At 48.5% G+C, this 11,076-nt stretch overlaps 1 protein-coding gene across 3 annotated transcripts in view; it reads right to left on the bottom strand.

Moving 5' to 3' along the window:
* Positions 1–1,002: 1,002 nt before the first annotated feature.
* The window catches only part of RGS6 (regulator of G protein signaling 6), a 598,625-nt gene continuing 588,551 nt past the window's right edge, over positions 1,003–11,076 (bottom strand). For 2 of the 3 annotated variants that reach the window (XM_055088571.1, XM_028496111.2), the window contains one exon: positions 1,003–1,117. In XM_055088571.1, the coding sequence (XP_054944546.1) occupies positions 1,067–1,117 (51 nt within the window). In that variant the 3' untranslated portion in view covers positions 1,003–1,066. Of the gene's footprint in view, positions 1,118–1,928; positions 2,282–11,076 lie in introns of those variants that run through there. The other variant, XM_055088572.1, reaches the window with a different exon arrangement.

The raw sequence follows: 11,076 nt of genomic DNA, 5'->3' as shown, positions 1-11,076 counted from the left end.
GCCGTCAGAGGACCATTGGGCCCTGGCCTCGCCTCTGGGCACACATTCCGCCCCAGCTTCAGACACAACTGAGACCTGGCCGCAGGGGCCCAGCCACGCCTGGGACTGCCAGCCTGGGGCCCAGCCCCTCCATCTGGGACCCTCCCAGCTCCCACCTGGAGCTGCCGGAGGGGAGGATCCCAATGGCCCCCGAGGTCACCGCTACGTTTATTTTGAGTAAGACACGCGGGAACACACCAAGGAGCAAAGGGGCCACACAGAATAAATTACGAAATAATAAAAAATTTAAAAGATGGTCAGAACCTTCACGGCTGTGAAACCACAAGCTCTTTCATCAACACCAGTGCTTCCTCTGGTGTTGGACCCTCGAGACTTTTGGCAGGAGGAGAGGGCAGCCGCCAACGCCTGTGGAGACCTCTTTGAAAGGTGGCCTCCAAGGGGGCTGGAAGAACTCGAGGTGCGGCAGTGCGGGAGATGGCTCAGTGCTGACGATGTGATTGGGGCGCGTGGCGTGAGGGCAGCCTGGCCCCGGCTCCTTCCACGCAGCGGCCGCGGAGATGGGGGAGGCGGGAGGTGGTCGGGACACAGTGGTGCAACTAGGGGGTGCCGTGGGTGCACCAGAGAGGCGGTGGGGTGTGATACTGGATGTGCTCAGGGCCAGCGGTCCTCTTGAGTTTGCTGGAAGGCGTGATCCCCCAGACGGCGGGAGGAGTGATGACAGAATATAACCTCAGCTGACAGTCACAACGGGAGTCCCACCGGGTGCTCTCCCCTGAACGTGTTAGGGACCAGGACCTCCTAGAGAGTGGGGTGTCGGCACACGACTATACAAGGAAGAGAGGGCTGTAAACAGGGGCCTCGACCCGGCCGACCCCAGGCTCCGGGGACTCTCTTTCTGGCCTCCCTCTGGTTCACCCACCGCGTCTCCCCACCGTTGACCGTTCCGGCCCTCACTCTTTCTCTTTCACAGTGACCAAATCTCCCCGCAGGGAAGCTCTGTCTGCAGACGTGGAGCGCGGCCGGCTGCCCGCGTGGTCCTCGGGCCCGGGCCCTGCGGGGGACACCGTCAGGAGGACTGCATCAGGCCGGTGAGGCGCTTGCCCGCCAGTGACTTTCCCTGCAGAGACAGCGACACAGGGGCACCACAGGCGCACACACACACACAGGACAGACACAGAGAGTCAGACGGGTGCATTAATTGTTGCACGAGCCACGAGGCCAAACGCCTTAGCCCACCAACCCCTTTCATCTCTCCGTTTGGGAGCCTTAGCCACAGACAATTGAACAACCAGGTCTTTGGGGCAGGTTACAGGGTGAGGGTGTGTTGCTGGTACCCTTTTGGGGGCGTGGGGATTTTACTTCCCCCAAACCAGGCATTTCAACCTTTAGGTAGAGTGTCTCTTAATGCCTGTGGGCTGCCCCTGAACTTGGTTTTATCCAAGTGAGGAAGGAAAGGTGGCCTGGGGTCTACTAGTAAGATCACGGGGGGTGGGTTGACCCAAACAGATGATGGCTAAGAATCTGGGTGACTTGGAACTGATGAATTAACTAGTCTGAAGAAGGCAGAAGACCTAGGAATCCTGTTTCAAATGCAGGATTGAGCTCTCCTTGGGTCCTCCTGACAACCTGTTCTGGGACTGGGAAGGTCTGGGGGCACTGCCGAGGCTCGGAGCCTGGGCTGCAGGACACAGGGCAATACACTGCTATGTGCTTGGTCCGCATCTATGGTACCCAGAGGCTGACTTGGATGATTCCACATCAGGAAGTCTTACAAGCCCTTCACTTACAGACTATGAAGCCGTTCTTGTCCTTTCAAAAACAAAAAGGATGAACTCTATCGTGAGGCCTGGTACATGGGGCATAGAGGTCCTGAGAGAGGCCAGTTGTTCACATGCCCGGGAGGAGCCTCTGATGTGGGACTGGTCACCGACAGGAGGATGAGCAAGGCTCGGTCCTCTGCTTATTTCCCTAGCCATAGTCTGCGCCCGCCCCCTGCTCACCCTCTTCAGAAATCCATAGCATTGGACAGGCGTCTAGAGGAGAGTATGGCTGGACCCAAGCAGATTGATCACTGTGTCTGAGAAAACACTCAGAACCCATCTTAATATTGACAGTGGGTCAGCGACACCAGCGCCATCTGCCTAGGGTAGCACGTGGTCGCTCATCAGCACGGGCTGCAGCGTTTGGTAGCGTGAGGTTTCAAGGGCCAGCAATTCCTCATGTTCATTTCCAAGTGGGGTGTGAGGGCTCATCTTGTTTACTGGGCTTGGCTGCATGTAAGCTGGATGTAATTAAAAAAAATTGATCAGGTTTGTGAAGCCTGGTAGGGTACTCGATAAACCTGCTGATTGATGAATTGATGGATAATGGGCATTTCCAACAAACGAACAACATGGGCTGTGAGTTTGCTGGATCCAGGACAATATGTCATCTGGCTTAGCACTCCACGGAGGGACGTGCCAGCTTGACTTTGAGAATTCCGATGGCAGGGGTGGGAGCTCCTCCAGAAATGCAAATGCTCTCAGGGGCAGTTGGGAAGTCTGCACCTACCTCCCCTTTGCTCTGTTTTTCCCCTTTCATGCCTCATGTTTGCTAGTGAGACAAAACTTTTCATTTTTTTCTTCCCTACCTTAAGACACACACACACGCACGCACACACAAAATCTCCCCATCAGCAACCTTATCTGAATCTTCAGATACACTAAACTTAGCCTGCAGCCGGATACATTTATACTGGGCTAAGAATTTTTTAATCAGATTTTTTTTTTTTTTTTTAATCCTAGAGGGTTTCAACTGCCAGTCTTTGCAAATCACTAAAAGCAGGATGGCTACTCCTCTGTGTGGAGTGAGTTAGGTACAACGATAGCTCGCAGGTGGCAGAGGCTGACCTCTGAGGACTCCCTCCAGCCCTGGTTCTAAAGCACACATGGAGCCGGGACTTTCCTTGACTGACCTTTCTTACACGGAGCTGTAAGCATTTGTCATCCAGGTGGTGGACCTGGGAACGGGCCTTCTCCATGCAGGCCTGAAGTCAGGAAGCCTTGGGAAATGTGGAGCTGATGAGTCTAGGGGCCTCCTGGTACGCGGGCTCTACCAAACCTCCCCCAGCTCCTTTCACCCTTTTCCATCCCTGCTCACATGAAAGGCACCAAGGAATGCTGCTTTCCTCCTGGGTGCTGCTTATTGCTGTGGAAACCACACACCAAACACCAGCTCCTCCCCCCTCCTTCCATCCCTCCTCTACCAGGGCCACAAATTACACATGGTGTATCCAAATATATTTCCAGGTTTGCCATACAATGGCATTTGGGGCTCTGATTTAGCTGGCGGGTGTGAAAACAAGGAATCACTGACGCTTCTAAATAACAGTCCGTTGCCAGTGCGGGTGTTAAAAGCCCAGAGACAAAGAGGGTGAGGTTTACCAGGCATCCAAACCCTCATTACAGCTTCATTCTCATTAGTGAGGTCATTTTGGCTGGAGAAGGGGCTGTGGTTGAGGGAGGTTAGAGGTTCTGTTTCTGGATGATTGTGTGTCTGTCTGTTTTAGGTGAATTTGGCTCGAGGATCCCTACCCTCCACACCTCCCAGTTCTGTAGAGCGGGCTGGGCTGGGAGGCGTTAATTAATCTCTTCCTGCCTAAGTCCTGGAGCTCAGCCTCACAGCTCTGACTGCAAAGACCTGTGGCCAGCCCATCAATCCTTCCCCTCCCCTCCCCCAGCTGCTTGCAGCACTCAGGGCTTCACAGTTGGGGGCGGGGCTGCAGCTGACAGCCCGGAGAACACGCCCTGAGTTTGTTCCCAACCTCTCAGCCATCCAGGTGGTACTCTTTGGCATTTCTGTTTCCCTCTCCCGCTCCTGCTCTCACACATTTACCAAATGCCAGTTCTGCTGCTAAAGGAGGTCATGATGGTTCAGGTCGGCTCAGGGGGCAGCTCAGCCCAGCCGCAATCTGTTCACTAGGCAGTGACCTCGTGGGTGAGGCTGGAAGGTGGTTACTCATGCAGGGTGCAGGCAAGGCTAGATGCTGGCTTCGGGCTTTGGGGAAGAAATCCTGCAATCACACTGGCTCAGCAGCTGCCTCTCTTCTGAAGAGCTGAGGTTCTTATAATTTTCAGGGATCAAAGTGAAACCTGACAGCAGAGGCTACCGGTGTTCAGAGATGAGCTGCCCCAAGGCGTATGCTGCTAGGGGCTTGCTGGGAGCTCCTAGCTACTGCTCTGCGCACAGAGAGGAGAGCTCCCACCCTGCACCTTCTAGGGCTCTTTCCCTCCTCTTCACCCCCATCCTCGCCTCCAGTTTGGACGGTTCTGCAGGAGACACTTAGGAAGGGGAGTGGTAACTCTGCCTTTGCCTGGCATCTTGCTTAGTTACAGGGAAAGGAATTTCTTCAGGGTGTGAATGTGTGTTGTTTCTCAATGCTGGTCAGTTGGGAACAGATCATGGTGCCAGGAAACTGCAGCCAGCTCAGCCTGAGGCCTTGGCGTAGCTGAGCGAAGCAGCTCAAGGTGGTTGAAAATGCTATTAGCAGGCAGCCTTTGTCCAAGTGAAAAAGTATACAGTGATTAAGAACTGAGCTGCAGAAGGTACATTCCAGAGACACCAAAGCTTTGCATTCAGACAAAGTACTTTTCACCTTCGAGACATTTGGCCAAGTTTAATCCAATAGAATTTGGGATCCTTCAATTTCATGGACCACAGGCTCAGTGCTGGGTTCACAAACACCCACACGTTCAATTCCCACCCTCCACCCTGACTAATCATTTCAGTTCTGCCGCCATCCTGATGGCTAGAAGCCTGGAAGAAGGTGGTCACGGAATCCTTTGTTTCTAAAAGGAAGTGCACAAAAGGAATAGCTCCCTTTTGTGAAGTGCTTCAGGAAAAATCGACATGCTGCTTGACATGCTGTGGCTCTGTGCATCGCACTTCCAGATATTAATCAACAAAGCATGCACCATCCGGGTTACCAAGAGCTTTCGCCACTCACTTACCTGAGAGACTGACGCTAACCTCTTTGGCTGAGAGAAGGGCCGTGGCTCAGAGGGTAGCCCTGGGGGTCAGATGGCATACTGGGGGCAGCGGAGCCAAGCACTAGTGGCTCAGGCAGGACCTTTTTCAACTCTAAGAAAGTAGAGACATCTGAGCTGCTGATGAGATTTTCTTGCTAGTTTGCTCAGATGACCTAAGACCAAAGTTACAGATCTCAAGTCCACTGAGTCTAAACACATGCTATGAGGGGGATGGAAATCAACCGTGGTTGTCTCTAGGGGAGAGAGATGGAATTGACTGGAAAGGGGCATAAGGGAACTTTATAGGGTGATGGGTGTAGGTTACACTGGCGCATACATTCGTCAAATTCATTGAACCATACATTTCAGATCTATTCCTTTTGCCATGTGTTAATTACGTTTCAGAAGAAAAAAGAAGATTAGAAAAAAATCCAGCTATCACATCTCTGCTTTGAAATTTCCCACCCCTTACTCTTTTTCAGTTGCTGTCCCAGCAACTTTGCCTTTTGGCTAAATTCAAAGCTTCCCCCTCCAGTATAGGAGAAACCCAGATTCCTCTGCTAGGGGAACTAGAACTTGCAACGGAACTAATTTGGAACATGATTTCTAGTCTCCATAGATCCAAATGGATCACCTTGTGGTGACACACAGGCATTTTTCATCCCTGCTAATGAAAAATGGTGTTTTGCTGAATAGGGCTCACCAGGTGACCTCAGCAGGCGAGAAGTGGGAGGTCCCAGAGAGAAGCTGTCCTTTCAAGGAGGCTGAAAGTTACCTATGAGTAGATGATGCTCAGGTTCATAAATGATGAGTGTGTGTGAACTCACAGGCCTGTAGGGGACTTGCTGAGAAGAGCCGTCAGCCCTAAGAGCCAGGTAGAAAGGAAAGATCCCAGCTTGGGTTTGTTGGGAGGGGGAGGAGCCAGGGACTCCAGTCAAGTCAGGACTGCCTGACTTCATCGCGTGACTTCCCTGGAGGTTGGTCCCCCTGGTGCCACCTTCTCCACTGAGCAAAGCAAAAGGGATGATTTCAAAAGGAAGTGTAAGGCATTCTGTGGCATCTCCTTCCTCAATGATGTTTAAAATTGGAGAGAGGGTGCCATTTGCCTGGGATAGTTTAGAGGGCTAGAAGCTCTGGCAGGGGATGGTAGGAAAACCCATACTTGATAGAGAATAATTTGAAAACACTCCAACTCTCCTCTTTCATCATCAGGAGGATGGGCCGATGAGATGAGAACTAGCCAATGGTTACACATGGCTGATCCATGGCAGAGCTAGGCTGGAGCAGCATTCAGGAAGCAGAGGCTGCTTCTGGCTTTCTCACTCTTCGGGGAAGGGGGAGGGGGGTGGGGTGGTGGGGGTGCCCTGTGACGAGATACATTCCTGAGGTCTGTATTACTCCTGAGTCCTTGCCAAGCTTTCTGATCTCTCTCAGGAGCTCAAGGGCATTTTATTTGGTTTTGAAATATTCTCTTTATTTGACTTTTTAAAAATAGTATACCACAGACATCTGAGATGCAGCCAGGCCGGTGACTCGGCTGTGGGTGGCGCCCCGGAGTCCAGGGAGGCGGCAAGGGACGCAGGACGCTCTCCGAGGTCACCCCCGGGGAGAACTGAGAGGCTGACATGGTCTTGGTGCTCCAGCCGGGTGTCAGGCCTGAGCCTCTGAGGTGGGAGAGCCGAGTTCAGGACATTGGTCCACCAGAGACCTCCCGGCCCCATGTAATATCAGTTGGCAAGAGCTCTCCCAGAGATCTCCATCTCAATGTTAAGACCCAGCTGCACTCAACGACCAGTTAGCTACAGTGCTGGACACCCCATGCCAAACAACTAGCAAGATGGGAACACAACCCCACCCATTAGCAGAGAGGCCGCCTAAAATCATACTAAGTTCACAGACACCCCCAAAACACACCACCGGACACAGTCCTGCCCACCAGAGACACAAGATCCAGCCTCATCCATCAGAACACAGGTACCAGTCCCCTCCACCAGGAAGCCTACACAACCCACTGAACCAACCCTACCCACTGGGGGCAGACACCAAAAACCACAGGAACTACGAACCTGCAGCCTGTGGAATGGAGACCCCAAACACAGTAAGTTAAGCAAAGTGAAAAGAGAGAGAAACACACAGCAGATGAAGGAGCAAGGTAAAAACCCACCAGACCAAACAAAAAAGATGTTAAAAAAAAAAAAAGACTTGGATCAAGTGGCTGTTAATGTCTTCCCAGCCTACAGTCCTGGACAGTTCTCCCCGGTGACGGTGATGGTTATGGTGACTGCGATGGTGCATGTGAATTGAAAAGATGAGTCATCTGCTCAGAGGGCTTACAATATGTCTTACTTGTTTCTGTATCTAGTATCTAGAACTGTGCCTGGGACAAAGGAGTTTGTCAAACACAGCATGTGTTTGTTGAACTATGTCTTTTATTGCCTGGTATGGGCTGCCACTGTGACTTTACCTCCAGGAATTTATCAAATATTCATAGACCAAATCACCAGAGAAAATAAAAGTACCATTTCACTTTCCTTCTTCTCTAACGTGGCTGGAAGAAATAGAAAGAAGAGAGGAGTCTTTGTTTTCTGTGTCACACTCTATGTGGGTTCTAATGAATTGCAGACATCCCTCAAAAACTCCACTGACTTTTTCCCCCAGTTTTATTGATAAATAAATGACGTACATCACTGTATAAGTTTAAGGCAAAGAGCATGGTGGTTTGATATATATATGATTACCACAATCTGTTCAGCTAACATCCATCTTCTCATATAAATACAATAAAAGGAAAAGAGAGAAAAAGAATAAAGTAAAAGAAAATTTTTTTCTCTTTGTGATGAGAACTCTTAGGCTCTACTCTCTTTATAACTTTCCTATGTATCATACAGCAGTGTTAGCTATAGTCATCACGCTGTACATTACATCCCTAGTGCTTATTTATCTTATAACTGGAAGTTTGTACCTTTAGACCACCTTCCTCCAATTTCCCCTCCCATCACTCCCTGCCATTGGTAACCACAAGTCTGATGTCTTTTTCTACAAGTTTTGTTCTGTTTTGTTTTAGATTCCACATATAAGTGAGATTATACAGTATTTGTCTTTCTCTGACAAATTTCACTTAGCATAATGCCTTCAGGGTCCATCCATGTTGTCACAAATGGTAGAATTTCCTCATTTTGTATGGCTGAATTATATTCCATTGTGTGTATATATATATATATATATAGATATCTATAGATATATAGATATCTATAGGTATATATATATATATATATATATATATATGTATACCACAACTTCTTTATCCATTTATCCATTGATGGACACATGGGTTGTTTCTCTGTCTTGGCTGTTGTAAATAATGCTGCTATGAACATGGGGGTGCAGATATCTATCTTTGTGAGTTATTGTGGGATTGCTTCCATTGCCTTTCTAAAGTGTTTTCTCAGTGGCCTTTTCTAGCCCTGATCCTTAATTTCACTCACTGAAATTATGCCTCTGGCTGTCTTTAAAATTTCTAAATTGATACCAGTGACATTGGGTTTACAATGTTCATGTCCAGAATACCCAGATGTAAGTGGGAGTGGGAAAATATGCCATATTGAGGCAGTTCTCACAATGCTCCATGCTCTCTCCCTCCTGTGCCTTAGTACAGGCTATGCTTGGAAACCCAGAGTCTGCTGGTTACTGCCTACTAGCTTCACAACACTCAGCACAGGGCTCATGTCATGTGAGAAGCTTTTACTGAATCCCGTGCTGGGATAGGGTTCTTCCCTTGCATGCCCATAAATCCCTATGTGTACTTCACCAATTGTAGTACTTGCTTCTCTATCTTAGGCTGCTGACTTCAGAACTCCAGCCCCCCAACACACTAAATTATGAACTTTTTAAAGACAGGGAATTCATAAGTTTGATTCATCTCTGTTGTCTTTTTGCCTAGCCCAATGACTGGCAGATATTAGGGATGCAATGCATGTTTTTGAATAAGTGAGTGAGGTTGTTCCCAAGAAATTATCTAGTACAATTTGGCAAATGAAAACATGGTGGAAGAAGATGAAGGGTGGAGAGGCTGTTTCAGGTACTTCTTGAATTGATCTAGTTTGTAAAAATCAGCTCAAGTTCTGGGTCAAGGATGGTAGGCCTGGGTTCTCCAGTCACTGGGGTCGTGAGCGTGATGCCTTTCACCCTTTACACAGACTGTTCCCCTGAGCATAGAGACAAACATCTGAGCATCCTCACTCTATCACAGACTATTCTGTGCACAAGATACTCAAAAACCAGATACTCAAGACCAGACTCACCACCCTCTCCAAGAGCTTGAGTCTGCCTAGGTGGCTGCACTAGGTCTGCCTAGATGGGATGATTGTCACTTGTGGGAGAAGAAGGTACAGTGAACTTTATAGGCCCCAAATCTTTTAAACACTAAGGGGAAAGTGCTTCCACAAGCCGTATTAACACTTACTGAGACCTTCTTATCCAAAGGTGTATCATATGCTAGTCTATTGTTTGTGTGAAGTTGTGTGAATGAGCAACACTAAAAGGAATTGTGGTCCACTTCACTCCCTCCTGGGGCCCAGAGCTTTCAATATATCCGAAGACAGAGGATACTACAGGGCCATATCTATTGACATATTTATTGAAAAGTAAATAAAATTGAAGTCATAGACATATATTCAGCAACTTACTGCAAGTGGTCCAGAGGAGAAAGGTCAGTAGTGACTAAAGTTATTAAGATTGAAAGGTGAGATTGTTTCAGTCTTCAGATCCAAGGCCCCTTTTGGTTCCTTCTGTCAGGCTGTCTCATCCATCCTCCAGTGTTACCTTCAAATTCATCAAGTGACCTGGAACCTGGCTCACAGCTGCCCTCTTACCCCCTTGTCTGCCATGTTTTTGAGTGATTTTAAGGTCCATGTGGGCCACTGTCCCCAAACCTTGGATTCTTGGTTTCTTAATCTACTTCACCTTAGTAACATCTACTACGATCTCTCTGGAACCTGACATCGCTAGAACTGTTCCTACTCTAAAATCCTAAATCCAAGCTCTATCACCCAGGGAGAGAGAGGACAGATGGAGAAGAGGGGAAAGTTAGAGCTCTGGAATGCCCTAGCATCCAGACATCAGGTAGAAGAGAAAAAGTTAGCAAAGGGCAGTGAGATTGGAAGAAAACCAGAAGGGCACAGTGTCACAGGAAAACAGAACACATTTTTTGGAGGTGAAGGGGGTCAACTGTGTCAAATGTTCTTGAGAGGTTAAGATAATGAGAGAAAAATGGCTGCTGCAGTTAGCAATATTAATATTATCGGTACCATTGATAGGTGTATGTTAGAGCCTGGTCATGGTATCCTAAACAATGCCAGACTCTGAGTAAATACTTCCAGGAAGGTGAAGGTGACGGAGGCAGAGGGGACCCAGAAAATGAATTGGCTTGTGCACCATTGAGAGTGTGATTTATGACAAATGGGAATGGGTAATCAACTAGGAGTAGACTCTGGAGATTATAGAAGTCTTTAGCTAATACTCTAAAAATATTGGGAGGAAATAAGTAACCTAGAGAGAGCCAGAGAACTAACACAATGGTTCGTTGGGTAGAGACATCCAGACAGAACCAAATAGGAGTCCAAGCAGGGACTACATAGAATTGGCACTAAATATTTCCTGAACATAATGCTGGGCATTGCCTATTAAATACAGAGGAGGTGAAAGCTGGATCAGAAAAGGAATTTCAGGGAGAGAAAGGAATGTCTTACTGAAGAAAAATCTGGGGCTTCTGAGGAACCCATTGGGTCAAAACTAGACCTTGAACCTAAGTGGGTTTTGTCACAAGGCAGAACAAATAGATGGAATGCAGATAATCTCTTTAGCTGACCACAGCTCTACCTGTGTTCCGACTTGGCAGCATAATGTAGAGAGATAAGAGGGATTAGTTAAAGCATTCTGACTAAGTAGAGCAGGACAGTCACACTCTGCTGAATTACAGTGTACCCTCAAGTGCAAAGTTGCTCTGGACCAACTAATGAGTTCTCTGAGTCTCAATGTACTCAACCTAAATTGGGGGGTAATTTACCCAGTG

The sequence above is a fragment of the Physeter macrocephalus genome, chromosome 11 (genome assembly GCF_002837175.3).
Source record: "Physeter macrocephalus isolate SW-GA chromosome 11, ASM283717v5, whole genome shotgun sequence".
Lineage (NCBI taxonomy): Eukaryota > Metazoa > Chordata > Mammalia > Artiodactyla > Physeteridae > Physeter > Physeter macrocephalus.
Note: the sequence above shows the minus strand (reverse complement) of the source record. Positions and strands in the feature narration are given on the sequence as shown.